This window comes from Barbatula barbatula, assembly GCF_947034865.1.
Source record: "Barbatula barbatula genome assembly, chromosome: 23".
Classification (NCBI taxonomy): Eukaryota; Metazoa; Chordata; class Actinopteri; order Cypriniformes; family Nemacheilidae; genus Barbatula; species Barbatula barbatula.
The window spans coordinates 12303702-12322218 of record NC_136786.1 but is presented as its reverse complement, the minus strand read 5'-3'; the positions used below and the strand labels follow the sequence as shown (position 1 = coordinate 12322218).

The window sequence follows — 18517 nt, the reverse complement described above, 5'->3', positions numbered from 1 at the left end:
AGCAAGTTGTATATGGCCCAGATTTCAGCTACATTTTATTCAAAAATGTACATATGTTGTTTAGTCATCTGGGTGGCTTTGTAAATAAATTCTCTGCAAGATTTGTATTGCTGCTGTTGAATGAAGGTGGATGCATTTCTAAAGAAGCTGCTATTTTTATTCATATTTTTCTGTGGCAGATGAATCCGGTTGTGCTCAAGCATGCCCAGAGGCACTGGGTGGTTGGAAGTTAGAGATCAGATTGTAAAGTAACCCATGTGTGTTTGTGTATAGGAGTCACACACCCTACTGAACCTGTTGCTGAGGGGTGAGCAGGCAAAAACACAGATCCAGTTGCAGGGGGAGGCAGATGAGCTCCATGCCCACCTCAGTCACCGGCTACAAAGAGAACTGACAGGGCTCTTCAACACTCTGCTTCTACGACTGACACACACTTCTGACAGGTAAAACACGCACACAGGACAGTGAGTCACAAACTCGGCACATGGAGTGACTCACTGACTTATTTAGCGACAGAATCACACTTAATGACTCACCCATATTTTTTAACCCATGCAGTCAGGCATCATCCAGCTCTATCTTTAGAACCCCCAAACATTGTGCCACCTGAGTCCTGCCTTGGCTTTGTGTCTTGTTTTGTGGCCTTATGGTGTGATGTTCAGTTCAGTTTAAGGGAAAAAGTGAGGATTCGAACCTGTGTCATCAGCATGAGCACCAGGGCGTGTTTCTGGAGTACGTGTTAACCACTACACCATGGTTCTGACAAGCGGTTTATTTTTCGATTAAAGGCATGAACTGACGCTTTGATGTGTCTTGTTTCAAGTAGGATGATAGTTTTTTGAGACCGCTGTGCATTTAAATGACTTCAAACTAACATGTCTTCAAGAGCTGTTGCTGCTATTGAGTTCATTGTGCACCTGTGGTTAATGAGGGTGTGAAAACACTCATCAACATCTGTTTGCTCCTCAAAACAAACTCGCTGAGACCATTTAGGCAGACAAGGCAGATTTGTTATTCCAGAAGTACTCTCTCTATTCTCTCTCATCCTTTATATGCATAACGCTCTTTACTACCCTCACAGGGAGACTTGTACCTCTACCTGCCATCAGGGGTAAAATACAAATCTAATGATGCCTTTGATTTAATTTAGTTATTTATGGAATAACTCCCGCATAATCCTTGAGGATCTGTAAATCTAAAGCTCCCGCTGTGTAGTGCAAATCTGATTTAACGAGACATTTCCCTGCCTACGTTTTCATTTTATAAGCTGCCAACTAAAATAAAAGCTATCGTTCTGGCATGTGCTCACAGTCTTTCTGATGTTATGGTTAATTTAACTCCGTGTTTTTTCATAACAAGCAAAATATTAAAGAATAAGCACAGCATGCACATGTTTCTTCGCAGATGTATGTAATGTTGAGATATTTTAGTATCATGTGGAGTTGAAGAAGATTTATAAGACATTTAGTATGTCTTATTCCGTGTCTGCGTTATGCTTTTGCTCAATGTTCTTCGTTTTAAAAAGGGCTGGGCTTTCTATTCTTTGTAAACCACAGTATGTAAATACGTAGGCGTGGCTACCTCGTGTAAGATGGATAGAGGTGCATGTGAGATAAACATAAAAAACACATAAACACAGAGATTAAAAGGACCTCCGGTGAATCCCACACAGGACAAGAAGCTTATTATGGAAGAGGTGTAAATAATATATATATTACATATAAGAACATCTTGGCTTGTTTTGCACCACAACATTTTTTCTTAATCTATATTTATTTCGCTCTCCTGTTAATGTCTCTAAAGTATATGTGAGGTTCTGTCCGGACCGTTCGCCTCCGAGCTGTCTCTTCGCCTGCTACAGTGTCTGCGTTTATCTGATGCTCCACGCTTCTACGGCCTGCCCTCTCTGGAGCGCACGCTCAGGACTATGGCCCATGTGACGGCACTGCCTGGCTGGAGCACACACACACCGAACATGGATCCACACACGCTCTGCCTTAAGTACCTCAGTGGCCTCTTGGAAGTATGTAAATACACATACATGTGTACTGTGTGCTTCACATACCTCAGACACAGATATATGCTGGTTAACTAAACATTACAGGGATAGTTCACACAAAATGTTTTATTCTCTCATGAATTGCTCACTCTCTAGTTGTTCCAAACCTGTATCAATTTCTTTGTTCGGTTGAACACAAAGAAAGATATTTGAAAGAATGCAAACAACTGACATCTCTGGGGCATCATTGACTACCATAATAGAGAACATTAGTATGGTAGTCAAATGTGCCCTAGAACTGTTTGCTTTCCTACATTTTTCAAAATATTTTTTTGGGTTCAACAGAAAAAAGTTAATATACAGTACAATTATTTTCCTACTAGTGTAGGAAATCTAGTCGTTGACATTCTTCCAATATCTTTGTGTTCATCAGAACAAATACATTTATACAGGTTTGGAACAACTTGAGGATGAGTAAATCAGGACAGAATCTTCATTTTTAGAGTGAACTATCCCTTTAAGATTGAGTTATTTGAGATGTATAACATTCATCCATTACGCTTCATAATAACACATCATTTGACTTTAGTACTGCTGAAAGACATCCATTTGTTCTTGTTTTTGTCAGTTCTAGTTAAATCTCCATAGACTACAAGTTGTTTTAGTCAAAAGCAACAAAAGTAATTGAAACACAAATGACCCCTATTTATCTTTCAGACAGTGTTGTGAAACTGGTTTCATTCTGTCCTGACAGCTTATTAAAGTGTTCATTTAACTCCTCTGCACAGGTCATTTCCTCATTCTACATAGATTTGGGAGGAAACTCCATGTCCTTCATGGGCAAAGGTGTGACAAAGAATGCAGTAATCTGTCTGCTTCACCTGTCACATGAGATGATGAAAGAAAGTAAAAATGAGGTCAGAAGTGCCATTTTCTCGTGCATTCTTGAAATAAATCGGGATTGGTAATATGGATATTATGGGTTGTGGTGATAATAATCTGGAAAGTGGCGTAGACGGTTTCCAATAAACTATAATGTTGACAAAAAAGAAGTAGCCTACTTGTGATCAAAAATATCTCTAATAATTAAAAAACAGTATCTTACACCATATTTACATTAGAACCCGCATTAGAACCCGTTTTATCCACAAAATGTGGATGTGGCGTGACACGACAAACCCATTAAGAACAAACAGGTTGTCATGTTGCGTAGTGTAGACATGGTGTAAGAACTAACACAAAAGGGTGCTAAGAATTTAATTAGCCAGGCTGAAACATATGTTATCATGGATAGATCAAAGTTAATAGTGATACTATCAAATAAATATACTAAACATGCTTAAATGAATGTTTTACACTCAGAAATAGGACGTTTTGTGTCTCTTTTGAAGGATTGGGTATCTTTGTGGTCTCTGGGGCGTGAGCAGAGCTCTGATGAACAGGGTGCTGCCCAGCTCGGCCTGGCCTGGCTAATTCCCCTGTGGGTGGACCGTGACCCTGAGGTAAGACATAGACATTTGACATAAACATTCATATTTGTCAATGATTTTTTGCCAGAGGGTTTCATTTATTTGGTAAATTCAGTGCAACAATTGCATAAGGATGATTTTGTAAATTTGAAGTGAGGTGCGCTTTGTTCTGAAGATAGAAACTGTTGATAAATTGATTGTTTACTTAAATCATGCTAGACAGAAATTATTTATATATGAAAATGTCCTTGAAATATATGTATTTTTCCCCCAAATTCCTGTCTTCCTTTTTCTGAGTTCTGTATTTTCAATGCTTTACTGTACAGTAGTTAATACATTTGTCCATAAAAATACTATAGTATTTACTGCAGTAAAATTCTTGTGTACTATAATAACAAGGTTCAAATATACTAAAGCATATTATAGTGTTTACTACAGTTTATACATGTACTACAAGTTGATTATTTTATCATCTGGTTCAAATCGAGCTGACTTTTATTTTGCTGTTGCAAAAACGTCTGAGCTTCAGTGTGTTTGACAGTAGTTTCACAAAAACAGTGAAATGCTCGTAATATAAACTCTGGATTAAGAGTCAAGTAAAACACTGGATTAAGTTCATCTGTTCATGTCCTCGTATAGTAAGAAACTAAGAAACTTGTAACATGTTGAAGTGTGCTACTCATTCACTCGTAGACATGGCAGTTGCTTCAATGCATTTAGGGGTGTGGTCCTGGTCAAGACAATCTCCTGAACTCCAAACTGAATGTCAGAATGGGAAAGAAAGGTGATTTAAGCAATTTTGAGCGTGGCATGGTTGTTGGTGCCAGACGGGCTGGTCTGAGTATTTCACAATCTGCTCAATCACTGGGATTTTCACGCACAACCATTTCTAGGGTTTACAAAGTTTGGTGTGAAAAGGGAAAAACATCCAGTATGCGGCAGTCCTGTGGGCGAAAATGCCTTGTTGATGCTAGAGGTCAGAGGAGAATGGGCCGACTGATTCAAGCTGATAGAAGAGCAACTTTGACTGAAATATCCACTCGTTACAACCGAGGTATGCAGCAAAGCATTTGTGAAGCCACGACACGCACAACCTTGAGGCGGATGGACTACAACAGCAGAAGACTCCACCGGGTACCACTCATTTCCACTACAAATAGGAAAAAGAGGCTACAATTTGCACGAGCTCACCAAAATTGGACAGTTGAAGACTGGAAAAATGTTGCCTGGTCTGATGAGTCTCGATTTCTGTTTAGACATTCAGATGGTAGAGTCAGAATTTGGCGTAAACAGAATGAGAACATGGATCCATCATGCTTTGTTACCACTGTGCAGGTTGGTGGTGGTGGTGTAATAGTGTGGGGGATGTTTTCTTGGCACACTTTAGGCCCCTTAGTGCCAATTGGGCATCGTTTAAATGCCACGGCCTAGCTGAGCATTGTTTCTGACCATGTCCATCCCTTTATGACCACCATGTCTGATGGCTACTTCCAGCAGGATAATGCACCATGTCACAAAGCTCGAATTATTTCAAATTGGTTTCTTGAACATGACAATGAGTTCACTGTACTAAAATGGCCTCCACAGTCACCAGATCTCAACCCAATAGAGCATCTATGGGATATGGTGTAACGGGAGCATCGTGCCCTGGATGTGCATCCCACAAATCTCCATCAACTGCAAGATTCTATCCTATGAATATGGGCCAACATTTCTAAAGAATGCTTTCAGCACCTTGTTGAATCAATGCCACGTAGATTTAAGGCAGTTCTGAAGGAGAAAGGGGGTCAAACACAGTATTAGTATGGTGTTCCTAATAATCCTTTAGGTGAGTGTATGTGCAGCACCTGATTGAATATTGGTATAACAGTTTAATACTGTTAAACATGTTATAATTTTTTCTCATATGGCCTTTTTTGGATGGTTTTCCCAAGCACTGTTGCGTCTAGGCCTCCCTTTTACTTAGCAGATGCTGAGCACTGAAAATAAGGGCTGTGGTAATTACAAATCTGTGTCAGCCCTTCGTGCCAAAGAGCTCATGGCATTTAGCACTGCCAAGCACATATGTCTGTGTGTGTATTTTACTGTGCTCAGGTCCGCTGTGCCAGCCTGGCTGTGGGTGCGGCTCTGAGTTCGCTGGAGAGAGGGTGTGTGGCTCTGTCAGCGAGTTGCCAGAACATCTCAGGAGGCCTCTGGGCTACGGTGCTCAACATCCTGCTGGACAGACAGGAGTGCAGTATGGTACGACGAGAGGTGAGTCCAGAAATCGCTTTCTGAAGTCAGAAATTTTCATCAGGCTTTAGACAGTTGGAGATAACCCACCCCAAATTGTTTGGTCAATTTACATTTACGTTCTGTCAAAAGTCAGGTGTTTCTACAGTAGCCCTAAACGCCGTGGCTCTCAAACTGGGGCCCCAAGATAGATCCAGGGGACCATAGATTTTGTGGCATTTTATGAAATATAGAAATGTATCATACATTTAATGCAATCAAACATCAGAAAAATAAGCCCACCAACCAAAATAATTTATGTTCCAGCATTGTGTAACTGAATATGTTTTGGTTAAATTAAAATTCTAAGTTCAAGATAATAAGTCTTTATTAGGTGTCATGATTCTCGTGGTGAGACACGGAGAGAGGACCCAGGTGCAGACAGCGGGTAAGGGGTTAACAGATAATTTAATAAATAATAAAACAAAGACCCACTAGGGAGTAACAGAACAAAACATGGATGCAATAACATGAACAAAACTGGACTAAGACTTACTACACTATAGAAAGACTTAAAATAAATAACTAAACTAGAGTACAAGACACAAGAACTCACCACACAAACCACAATGAACCAGCACAAGACAGAAGACACAAGGGCATTAAATAAGGGACCAAATCAAGAGGGAAACAGGTGAAGGGCATTAATCAATAACGAGGGTAACGAGAGGATGGGAACAAAGACGCAACACAAGAGAGAGTATGGAAGGCCATAAGAACAATAATTGTCTCTCTCCACATTAAACATGAGGTTCTGTCATGATCCTGCCACTATACTAAGAGAAACATGACATGATGCAGCAGAATCATAACAGAAGCCTCTCCTTAAGGAGCAGCAACCTGATGCTCCTCAAGGCACAAACAAGACAAGACAGACAATGACATAGGCAAAACCAAATCAACATGATAAAACAAATCAAAACAAGCAAGCACAAGAGTCAAAGGGAAGGGGCACACAAGAGTCCAAAGGGAAGTCCAAACATGGGCAGACACGGACTGGGTAGCTCCGGCATACACAAACTGGATAGCGCCAGCAGACACAAACTGGATAGCCGGCAGACACAGACATGATGCACTGGGCTGGAATGGCCGCATGCACCGGGCGGAAATGCCAGGCTCCGCCGGGCAGGAATGCCCAGCTCCACCGTGCTGAAATGCCCGGCTGCACAGACCTGGAATGCCAAGCTGCACCGACCTGGAATGCCCGGCTGGGGATCTTTGGCGTCCACAGGATTCCGGTGGCTTCGACCATGGAGGGAAGACCGGCGGTCTCAACCCTGGAAGGCAGTCCGGCGGTCTCAACCCTGGAAGGCAGTCCGGCGGCCTCGGCCCTGAGCGGGAATCCGGCAGTCTCAACCCTGGTAGGGAGTCCGGCGTTCTCGACCCTGGAAGGGAGTCCGGCAACCTCTAACCCTGGAGTGGAATCCGGCAGCCTCAACTGCTGCCACAACGATCCCTCTGTCTGCTAGGTCCGATTATGGCTGGTTCATTCTGTCGTGAACGTGGAGGGTGGACGTGGTGGAAGAACCCAAGTGCAGGCAGACACGGGGATGAAGGGGTTAACAAATATACTTTTATTATAACAAGAACAAAAACACCACGAAAAACACTACTCAAACTAAATACAAAAACTGAAACCAAACACTTCCCACATGGGGGGCAAAAACAAAACTACTAGGAATCTTGAACATGAGTATACATACAACACAACGGGAACTCTGAACATGACCAAGGGAACAAGTACAACAAACGAGCACAAGACAATAGACATGAGGGCATCTTATAGGAAAACTAACAAAGGAGATAACAATGGGCAGGTGTGGGTAATGAGACACAGGACGAAAGCAATACTAGGAACGAGAGGGGCGGGGCCAATGACGAGACTGGAGAGAACGCATATTATGTCCTGATTGACAATAATATGTTTCTCTCCACATAAAACATGTGGGTCTGTCATGAGACCCCTTTTCTGCCCCTAGACCAGAAAATCAAGACAAGAATAGGCAGAATCATGACAATTAGGGGGACCGCAAAGCAATGCACCCTACTCAAAGGGGGCCTTTCAAAGAAAAAGTTGGAGAAGCACTGCCTAAACGGACACACTGCTTTACAAGGAACGTTTCGTGAACATGTTATCTTGTTCAGCAAAGCAGCGAAAATGTGATGACATCGTAGTCCTGTGTCTGCCACTGTAGTGCTTTAAAGGAGAGGAGTGGAGTGAGCCATTGGTTGCACTTCTCATCCTCGACACTAGAGACTGCTAAAATCGCTACATTCCTCCTTTGATATGTTTTAAAATGAATTAAAATATGATTAAATATACATAAATACTTGATAAAATGTTTCCATTAAGGTCTATTATAATATTGGAATACTTAATATAATATCTTGGCTTTCCCTCAGAATTTGACTAAGATACTTTTTTGACTATGTAATTGTGAATATTAACTAATACTGGCACATATCTTCTATGTTACCTATTCCTCTGGCATTTTAGACCATGAATGTTATTCAAATTTCTCTCTTTTTAAAGAATCTTCCACATGCTCTATGTAATTCCACAGAGATTTCGCCCGCATGCATTTCCATTGATTTGCAACAAGATGGCAGTATTGCTGACTTTTATGTTTCTCTTCTCCACAGGCTGCATTTATTTTGCAAAACCTCCTTGTAATGCCAATGCCGGCTAATGCAGAAGAGGCCAAAGACTCTGCCTGGCAGGTATGTTTACAAAAGAACAGTTTGAACCTTCAGCATTAAACATCAATAACACAGCCGGTCATAAAAGCTCCTTAGACATAACATACTCTACTATGTTGATTTCTAATGTTTTATTTCTTAAGTATTATCTTTTAAGCACCTTCTTTTACTCTCCCCTCTGTCTCTCAGAGCCCCTGTGTGCACGATGAGGATTCGGGTCTGTGTCTGGTCGGGCTTCCTGCCCTGCAGGCTCTGTTGTACCACTGCCAGTTTTTTGAAAGCGTGGGCCAGATGGTGAAGAGCTGTTACACAGGCCGACATGCCTTCACCCTCGGTTCCCCTCCCCTGCCAGCCAATGTCACGCAGGGTACGGTGTCCACGCGCCCATAGCTCTGCCTGCTATTAGTGGTCGTCTGGCTCGCTGGCCTCCATATGCTTCGACTCATTATCAGTGCTCTTCTGTTACCCCATTCACATAGAAAAATTGCCTTCTGTGTTTATGCAAACGCATTCTGCATTGATCCAAAAAGTGATTCCGGAAAGCGGACCTAGTAACATTGACAAGATCAGTCCAGCAAAGCACCCTGTGTGAACAAAAGGCAGAAACAAGGCCGTAAAAGATGTTTAGTGATGACGCACATCTATAATAAATCGTTAATAATTTGATTATGAAAATAAATATAGTTAAGCAAGTAATTTTTGTACATAAATAAATTGAAAGCTAAAAAAATAGGCCTAGTATTTGTCTTTAGCTAAATCATGGATGAGTGCAAGTGTCCTAATCACCAAATTTACCATCAGCCGCGAGAATATAAAAAATAGCAAAATTAAAGAGTCGGGAAAAAAAGATGCATTCTATCTAAAAGCGAATGCTCACCCAGACCTGCCTAAAACGCCTCATGTAACCACACCCCCACAAATCTACGTCAGTTCATGGTATGATTTTACTAAGACCGCCCAAATATATACGAAGGTAAGGTGGGCCTACCTGTCAGTCCAATTCTTTTGGAACCTGATGTTCCAAATATGGCAACAGGAGCTATATTTCCATCACATGCTTGCAGTATTTGACCAATCACTACGCACAGGTTAACTGGCCAATCATAGCACACCTCGCTTTTCAGAGCAATGAGCTTTGTAAAAAATATGCGTTTCAGAGAGGAGATACAAACATGCACGGTAAGTGGAAAATACAGTGTTTTTAACCTTAAATCGTGTAATAATAATATTAGTTTTAGCCGTGTCATATGACCCCTTTAAACTTGAAATTACTTTTATCAATACTATTCACACGAAAATACACAGACCTTCAATAAAATTGATCGCTTACCAACCTTTAAAGGACAAATTACCGAACATTTATGCGCTTGTTTTTCTCAACAACAACATTGTAAACAATATAGACATGGTTTTTATAGCATTATGTGCAATATGCTTTATTAACAGATTTTCATTCGATCTGCGTGAGATTGTTCCTAAATGGTTATAAAATCTAAATGCAAAAAACTTTCCTCAAACTTTGTTTTAAGAAAACAATAAGTTTATTTTTAAACTCACATTTTGTACATCATATTACAGAAAAATTATTATACCGTGCCTTTTGTTTTGCAGTTAGACTATGTTACAAAAATACTGGCAAATTTTTACTTCGCAGCAACAATATTTGCTACAGAATGATAACCAAAAAAGAGAGATTATTTAGGCCTATTTGGCACTTAATAATGGAAAGCAAAAACAAAGCAAGTAAATCACTGGCAGCGTTAATGAACAAACTCTAACGATCCCGGGACAAATTCCTGGACACATTTTCTGTGTATTTTCCAGGATCTATGTGTGAAGAGGGCTTGTGTTAGAGAGCCCTGATCCTGGCTGGTGTGCCACATATTTTAGATGCTGGTGTTTGCATTTATGATTAGCTTGTTTGATGTTGTCTTTACAGAATTGAAAGTATTAGTAAGCTGTCAGAGGCATTAGTTATACCAGGGAATTTTAATTTGGTAAATATTGCAGTTTGAATTGTAAATGTGGGATTGTTTTTCTTTCTGTAGAGGCGGATCTGAATGACTCTTTGAGGTTTTGGAGAGGACAGCTGGCTCCTTTGAACCAGACTCAAGGCTCAGGATCTATCTCCACATCCAGCACTTTGGTTAGTACACTTGGAGTAGACCATTAACTTCCTCTATTTTTAACCCCTGGATTTTATCCCCTAAATTCCTTGTCATTGTCTATTGTGTTGTTTTTATAAGATTCCATCAGGTAGCTCTAGCCGGGCTCCTTCTCCAATTCAGACTTCCAGTGTTACTGCAATCCAAGATGCTGCAGTCAACAGACTCACTGCTCAGGGTATGACTCTTTCAGGAAAATTCCCAGAATTTTTCAATGTTTGGTTGAAGATTTCAATGATTGAGTATACTTTCATTATGCTATAGGTCAGAGTGACATGGACAGCACTGACTCCACCCTCACCCAAGACTCCCACCAAGGGGGGAGATCCGAGCCGGTCGCTTTAGTAACCCCTCACCTTTTGCTGGCCGTGTGTGGTCTTCTGGACAACCTGTTGGCTGTGCTTTCTGAGTTTAGTCTATCTGCCCTCAAACAGAACCAAATACTGCAGGGGATGGCCAGGTTAGAAATCACACAGAGAAGGAATGTTCCTTCTTTATTTCAATATTTTGGCATTATTTGTATATTGTTTAAGGTATAACATTTATATTTGGGAAATTAGTAACCCTAGTGAATCTTTTGTTGAAGGAGCAGGACACCAAAAATGACAACAGGCTTCTTTTCCATCCGTAATTCATAGACATATGACTTTGCTTTGTGGAAAATAATTGGATACATTTCTAGAAATTGTGCTGACCATAATGGCAATTAACACAATTATAAATATGAAATCTATGCATATTTGTAAATTGTAAAGTATTGGTACATTTTTGGATGAACTATCCCTTTAACCACTTTATGATGTTCCATGTTATTTTTGTAAAGATTTTCTGCAAACCTTTCACACACACACATATATATATATATTAATATATTCTCTTGGTTTACCTGACAACCACATCCTGACTGCCATGTCTCTGCTCATTTTAAATACCACACAGTGGTTTGTTACCTTTATGACAAACAAACATTCACATCAACTTCATATCACAAATATTAATCACTTACTCAACCTCATGGCATTTCAAACCTGTGATATTTTGAAGAGTGTTGATAACCGATAAACCAATGCTAGTCAATGCGTACCGCCAATGTTCGGTATCCAGTGTTGGGTGTAACTAGTTACTAAGTAATTTGTTACTTTAATTTATTTTCCCTTAAAATAAAGTAAGGGATTACTTTTCTGTTAATTGTTACAGTTACTTCGGATTTAATTGAACTAATTACTGTCTAATTTATACAATAGTGGAAATGACATCAAAATTCAAAGTCTAACTTGCATGCATTTACATATCTTTCTCACATTTGTAATACTTGTAATAACTTTTATTGTTATAATATGTTTTCATCTTTCTTTTTAGTGTGGTAGACTCAGCAGCCATAGCTCAATGTGTGAATGAGTTAAAGACACCTCCTTATCCAGATGCTTTTGAAGATGCAAGGAACCAGGTGCGTTATGGGAGTTCTGATCATTTTCTATGAGCACAACAAAAAAATTCTCACTTGGTAAACTGCTATTGCAGCTCACTTATTTCACGATTTTGCACGTTATGTAGCAAGTGTTACATTTAGTCACTCAGCAGTGGTTTATTGTCGCTCTTCACTTCCCCACAAACACAGTGGCAGTTGTGCGCTATTTGATGTTGTTTATGGTTGAGAATCTACAGAGCTGAGTGTGTGTGTGTGTGTGCTTGTTTGTTGATTGGTAATTGTAGTTCTCATTAACTCTCTCCTCGCTCCCCTTGTTTCTCCTTTAGGTGCTGAGCAGTGTGTTTTACGTGCAGAGGTTTTGTAATCTCCTGCAGTCAGCAACAATACACAGTGAGGATCTGCCGCTCCAGCGAGAGATCTTCAAACCCCTGCTGAACAACCTCGTTTCCATCCTAACGCTGTCTGTCACCAACTTGGGTATCGACCGAGACGCGCACTGACAACCCAAGTTTAATTCCTTGTCTTGCTAGACACAGAAAGCATTCCCACAAGACCTTCAAATATAAGAATGGCATGTTTCATGAGCCGCTGCTTGTTGTTTTGTCCTCAGATGCCCAGATCCAGGGTGCAGTACTCCACACTTGGGCGGATGTGTTGATGCTCCTGGCTACTCTGCTGCGCAGAAACCAAGCTGTGGTCGGCCCATCTGTCAGCGTGGCGCTGGGGAAACACTGGCAGCGGTTTTCAGGTGACACGCGCCTTTCAGAGGGCAAATAAACAAGGAGTAGAAAGATGGCAAATATGATGAAAGGAAAGGATGGATGAATGAGAGATGTTTTGAAAGAAAGATTGAAGGTTTTGATAGGAGAGAGGGAGTCCTAGATAAATATAGATACAGCTGAGGAAAGATGGAGACGGGTGCGGTGGGAGGCCTGCTCATTATGTCTGCATGTGTGGAGGGAGCGGTGTCCCCGCTGCATATGACAGACCCGGGCCAGAGACGAGGAGAACAATCAGCTCGCTTTAGATCTGATGGATGTGGTAGGAAATGCTAGAGCAGGTGGGTGGGCAGTAGTTTCGCATACTTGCCTACAGGTATCTTGGCTTTGGAAGTGCTTTTGAATGGCTGTGAGTTTGGAGAGGCTGTTTGTCAGATGTTCCCCCTCGGTGAAGATTGTTTGTTGTCAACTTTTGCATCTCTTGCATCTTCACATCATGAAGTTTGAGCTGACAAAACTAAATATTAGCATTCCTTGCAGTCGCAACACTCTTGTTTGTCCGTCCTCAGATGCCCTCCGAGTGTGTTTGGAGCGAAAGGGGGCCGATTCTTCTCTCTACATTTCGGCCATGCAGTTTCTGTGTGTGCTGTTCACGGAGGAGGCTAAGAGGAGATCGGGAGGTCGCTTGGAACCCGGTTCCTCTTTAACTGAAGTCCTGTCCTCGGAGCCTGGAGAGCTCGTGTGTGAACTGTTGCTGGAGGTAACACAGACCGCTGTATAGATTGTAGTCATAGCCCAAGGCAATGTGCACATGGACCGTCTATGGATTGTGTGATACATATTGTATGCAAAATAATAAGAACACATAATTCACTTCCAGACTCAATCTGATTGGCTGGATTTTGTTCTTTTGTAAAATTTTCAGCAATATGAGAAGATTCCTTTCCAGAACCCTTTGAAGAAGGTGACAGCCAAAGGTCTCATGTCTCTGTTAGCCTGTAGCCCCAGCGCTCAAAGTTATGCCTGTAAAGGTAAACACAACTTTGTTGCTTTTCAGCACAATTGGACAGCGAGGGAAAAACATGGGCCAAAAAATAAAGCCTAGTTTTTCAGTATATTTCACTAGATTTTGGTCGCTTGTGTAGATCTTCTCTAGCATTCACAATAGATAATAATTATCCAAAAAAAACAAACTTTGATTAACGCTACCAATGCTAACTGACAATAAACAAAATAATTTGTAGGTAACCGTTAAAGGTACAGTGTATGAAATTTAGCGGCATCTAGCAACCAATGGTTCACTTCACCCCTCCCCCTTCTTCTCAAGCACTATGGGGGTGAAACAGGACTAAGAGGCCATTTACACAAGATCGTTTTGAACTAAATACGGAAAACTTTTAATGCGTATTGGCTGTTCATTTACACAAACTGCATTTTGGGAGACCGAAAATGCAAACTTTTAAAAACGGGTCTCAAAGTGCAGGTTTTTTTAAAACGATGGCATTATCGTTTCCGTGTAAACTCTGAAGACAGCGTTTTCCAAAAACAATGACATCATAGGCATGCGTATTACACGTACAGTCTGTAGGCATGCGCGAGTATTCCCCAAACAATAATTTACGAAACATGCACCGTATAGCAGTTTGTCCGTTAAGTGCTACTGTAGAAACAGCATGTCGAAATCCAAATAAGTGGACCCGTGGTGCATGTAGATAGAAATAGCTCATAAGGTAATAAAAACATATTGCTTCATTATGTAAAGTCTTTATACACTTCTAAACGCATAGTTATCTATATTATATTGCATTTCTGCCAATAGATCCTCCAAAAAATTACAAACTGTGTCTTTTCACGGATGCTACTACTAAAACCTATAAGGATTATTTGCAAATTAGGAGGATTATATACATTACAGATTCAGTTTAGTCCCAAAAACATCATATTTGTGTCTGTTGTCACTGTCTGCTGGTTGACATGAACACACTTCTCTTATTTCCCCTTCAGCTGGCGTGATTGACAGCTGTGTGGAACGCATAAAGCACGTTTACACAGAGCTTCACCTGGAGTCTGTGAAAGCAGGGAAGAACACTCACAGGAGGAAGGTATGGAGGGTTCCTGTGACATGACAGACAGATTTAACATCACAAACAAATAAACATGTCAAGAATGTGATGGATGTGAAGGAGCTGACGTAACAACAAAGTGAAAACGGAGTGATGTGCTTCAGTTGATTTAACAAGTTTTGTAGAACTATACAAAATACATTTATATTTTGTAAAAACATTAATATGCTTTTCATAATTTATAAAGGTTTTCGTTTGGTATGAACCAATTTTACTACCAACCTATCAGGGGCCTTACATCCAGGCATCAAAACTGAAGTCGTTGTATGGCACGGAATCTGGCAAATGTATTACTTCTTAACCAGAAAGTAGCGCTGAATAGCTAAACAATTTTTTATTGTGCTATGAATAATGTAAAAAATATTCAGATGCGGTTTAAATAATCTGCTTGTTTTTGCGTGGCTGTATTTAAAGTGGTTAGGTTGGCTTTCAACTGCATTGAACCTTTGCAGCGACCCGTCAAAATAAAAGTCCTGTTAACTTGAAATTAGTTATAACACCCACATTTTCACACAATCCCCCTTACTTTTTGTTATAATTCAACCACGTTTACTTTAGTAAATGGAAGTTAATGTGCTTGTAAAATTATAAAAATATTACTTAAAAAAATATTACTTAAATTTAAGTTGTCCTGAAAACAAAAGAAAAATGAAGATCTACGGGTAAGATGGTTTATTAACATAGTCAAGTACATTATACATTACCTTTACAGACTTTTTCCCTGTATGGTTCAAAGTAGCCACTTTAGGTTTTTTATATAGTTTATTAGTGAATACTATAGTTTACCGAAGTATTTTTTCATGTGGGCAAATATATTACTTACACAGGATCCAGAAAAATAAAAACGAAGTAAAGGAATTTGGGAAGAAATAAAACTGATTTCATAGGGCCCTATTGGGCCGAACTCTAGATCTGTCAGCCATTATTAATCTTTGTTAATGAATACTAAATGAAGTTTGATTGAAGATTTTCCTTATTTATAATAGGAAAAATGAAATACAACACAAGTATACATGAAGACACATCAGACATTCATGAGGGTATAAATATTTTTACGATCAGCATGATCTCTTGTTCTAACAGCTCTTTGTTCAATGCCAGCAGGTGGAGAACAGCATGAGGGAACTTAAGATGACTCTCGAGATTCTACGAAATTGCCTCTATCGACATAATGAATGCAAAGTACGTCATGTCACATAATCTTTCCGGTGATGATTATTGGAGAATCTAGATTCATTGTAAACTAACTGCAGATATTGTCAAAGGGGGTCTTGTGGGTTTGAGGAAACGACCACATAATTTCTTGTAAAGTCTGCGTGAAACCCATGTGATCAGTCACGTGATCATTATTGTGAAGTATGAAGGAAATGAATCGACTTCTTGCATGAATATTTAACCAATACGACCAATTTACAACCTTTTCAAGAACGTTTTTTGCTTTAGTGATTTTAGTTTGATTCAGCCAAAAATGTGCCATCAAATACTCACCCCTATGTCATTCCAATGATCTATATATATATATTTTATTAATACAATATCAAATGAGAGGGAGTAGTGTTAATTGATCCAACCAATCCAACGTACTGTTTTTTTTGTAACTAATATCATACTGATGTCTCCCCAGGCTGTGGCCACCGAGTTGCGCTTAGCTGCCATGCTGTTGGCACTGTGGCCCTGGGTTTTACTGGATGACCCCACCATGACTGTGGTCCTGGAAATGTTGTGTGTTTACACAGCGAACAACACTGCAGGTCAGTCTGAGGGAAAGAGGATTAGCAAGCATCACCGATCGAGGGAATAAGATTTGTCTTTGTGCTTACTGTACCCAATCCATGAGTCATTTAGAGGTACAGTAAGGGCCATTGTGTGACAAATAAGGCTGATGTGAGCACGGCAGCTAGTGAAGGGATTGTGTCATACTTTCTGTGGGCTAACAGATTCCTGTGTGTTTACTAGGGAGTATTTGTATTAGGGGAGGGGATTTTGTTCAGATAAATACAAACGTTGGTGGGATTTACCCATTTTTATGTCTTATGATGGCAAATGAGCTCCATATCACATATTGTACACGCAACTGTAATATTTTATAATATGTACACTGATTTTCAGATTTTTGTTTTAAAAAACGTTGGATATATATATCAAAATGGAACTTTTTGGAACTTTCAATAGCATTTAATCGGCCAAGGCACATGGATTATTTAATACACTGGCTCTCAACTGGGGGGGCACAGAGGTATTGCAAGGGGGATGTGACGTCTCCTGAGACCTGAGGCTATCGCAAATAGTTCCTTGATCAGTGTTGCCAAATATTTTCTATGGAAAGTAGATCAAATGTGCCTGAAAAGTCGCTAAATGTCAGCAGATGATGTCACCGAAATGAGCATATCAGTGACGTCGTCATGTAGCATCTGACAAGCAAAGAGCTTCAGGTCTGGTTAATGCCTCTACTATGTGAGCTGTCATGTACAGTATTATATTAAAAATACACCCAAATTCACAATAAATAGGTTCTTAATAACTTATTTTTCGGTTTCTGTTGGCAGACACCCAAAATGTATGTAACAGTGAGTGAACTCGACCATTTGAAACTAAACACCAGCAACCACTTCCGTTGAACAGTTCAAATCCGTTTGTGTTCATGTTTATGCGTCCATACAGTCATCGTCTTTTAAATCATATATGCTTAAACATGGTCAATAAGTGATACATTCTTGAAAACACTGTTTGTAAATGCGTATCTCATTCACGCGCAAGTGCGGTATTAAATTAAATTAAAACTTCACAATGTGCATTGTTCCAAAGCAGCTTTACAGGAGAAAATATACTGAATGTTCTCCCTGCTGCTTACTGAACAGACTAGACACAGAGAGAGGCGGTGCTGCGCTGGGAAAGCAAAAACTGCCTCTCGCCAAGCTTTATTCAGAAAGTTGCTAAATTTGACGCTAGTCGGTTTTCAAAAATTAAGTCGCTAAAGGGGTCTGAAAAGTCACAAGATCTTGCAATAAAGTCGCCAGGTTGGCAAAATTGTCCTAGAGTCTTTGTTATATTTGTTGGTGATTATTTATCATTTAAACATGTAAAGCCAAAATATATATTTTTAAACAGGTTATACTTTTTAAAACAGGAAAATCTGTTTTTTTAAAGAAAAAGACATTAGCACTTCCTATAGTAGCTGTCCTTAAAAAGTGTGTCTGTTAAGCTTGAATCAATAATGTCATATAAACTATGTTACAAAAAACCAAGAAGACATTGGTCAGTTAAGCACTAAAAAGGAAATCTGCTTTTCTTCGGGTATGAGAGAGAGACTGAGAGAGAGAGAGAGAGACATTTACACACAGCATTTGTGCGTGATGGAGAAAGACAGTTTAACATAAAAGCGTATGTTTGTATATTTATATAAACATAATGCTTGTTTTTCAGAATGTCATGTTTTTGATCTCATGGAAAGCTGTGCTGTGGGGCAGGATGTGGCTTCACACCTGTTAAGAGCAAGCAGCATATGGGTGTGTGTCTATCTGTACATATCTCTGTGTGTGTGTGTGTTTGACTATATGTGGCTTTATTTTTGTGTGTGTTTGGGCTGTCACTCTGGTTTAACAGCACTACCTTACAATACTGTGCTGTGAAACACGGTGACCT

General features: G+C 40.0%; 1 protein-coding gene across 3 annotated transcripts in view; it reads left to right on the top strand.

The window, feature by feature from the left end:
* The window catches only part of rttn (rotatin), a 40850-nt gene that overhangs the window by 15950 nt on the left and 6383 nt on the right, over positions 1-18517 (top strand). For all 3 annotated transcript variants that reach the window (XM_079488058.1, XM_079488057.1, XM_079488059.1), the window contains exons 27-44: positions 274-443; positions 1804-2023; positions 2788-2916; positions 3391-3501; positions 5563-5721; positions 8383-8460; positions 8629-8806; positions 10488-10585; positions 10686-10782; positions 10869-11064; positions 11964-12051; positions 12360-12510; positions 12644-12781; positions 13322-13512; positions 13678-13783; positions 14757-14854; positions 15977-16057; positions 16500-16626. In XM_079488058.1, the coding sequence (XP_079344184.1) occupies positions 274-443; positions 1804-2023; positions 2788-2916; positions 3391-3501; positions 5563-5721; positions 8383-8460; positions 8629-8806; positions 10488-10585; positions 10686-10782; positions 10869-11064; positions 11964-12051; positions 12360-12510; positions 12644-12781; positions 13322-13512; positions 13678-13783; positions 14757-14854; positions 15977-16057; positions 16500-16626 (2416 nt within the window). The remainder of the gene's footprint in view (positions 1-273; positions 444-1803; positions 2024-2787; positions 2917-3390; positions 3502-5562; positions 5722-8382; positions 8461-8628; positions 8807-10487; positions 10586-10685; positions 10783-10868; positions 11065-11963; positions 12052-12359; positions 12511-12643; positions 12782-13321; positions 13513-13677; positions 13784-14756; positions 14855-15976; positions 16058-16499; positions 16627-18517) is intronic.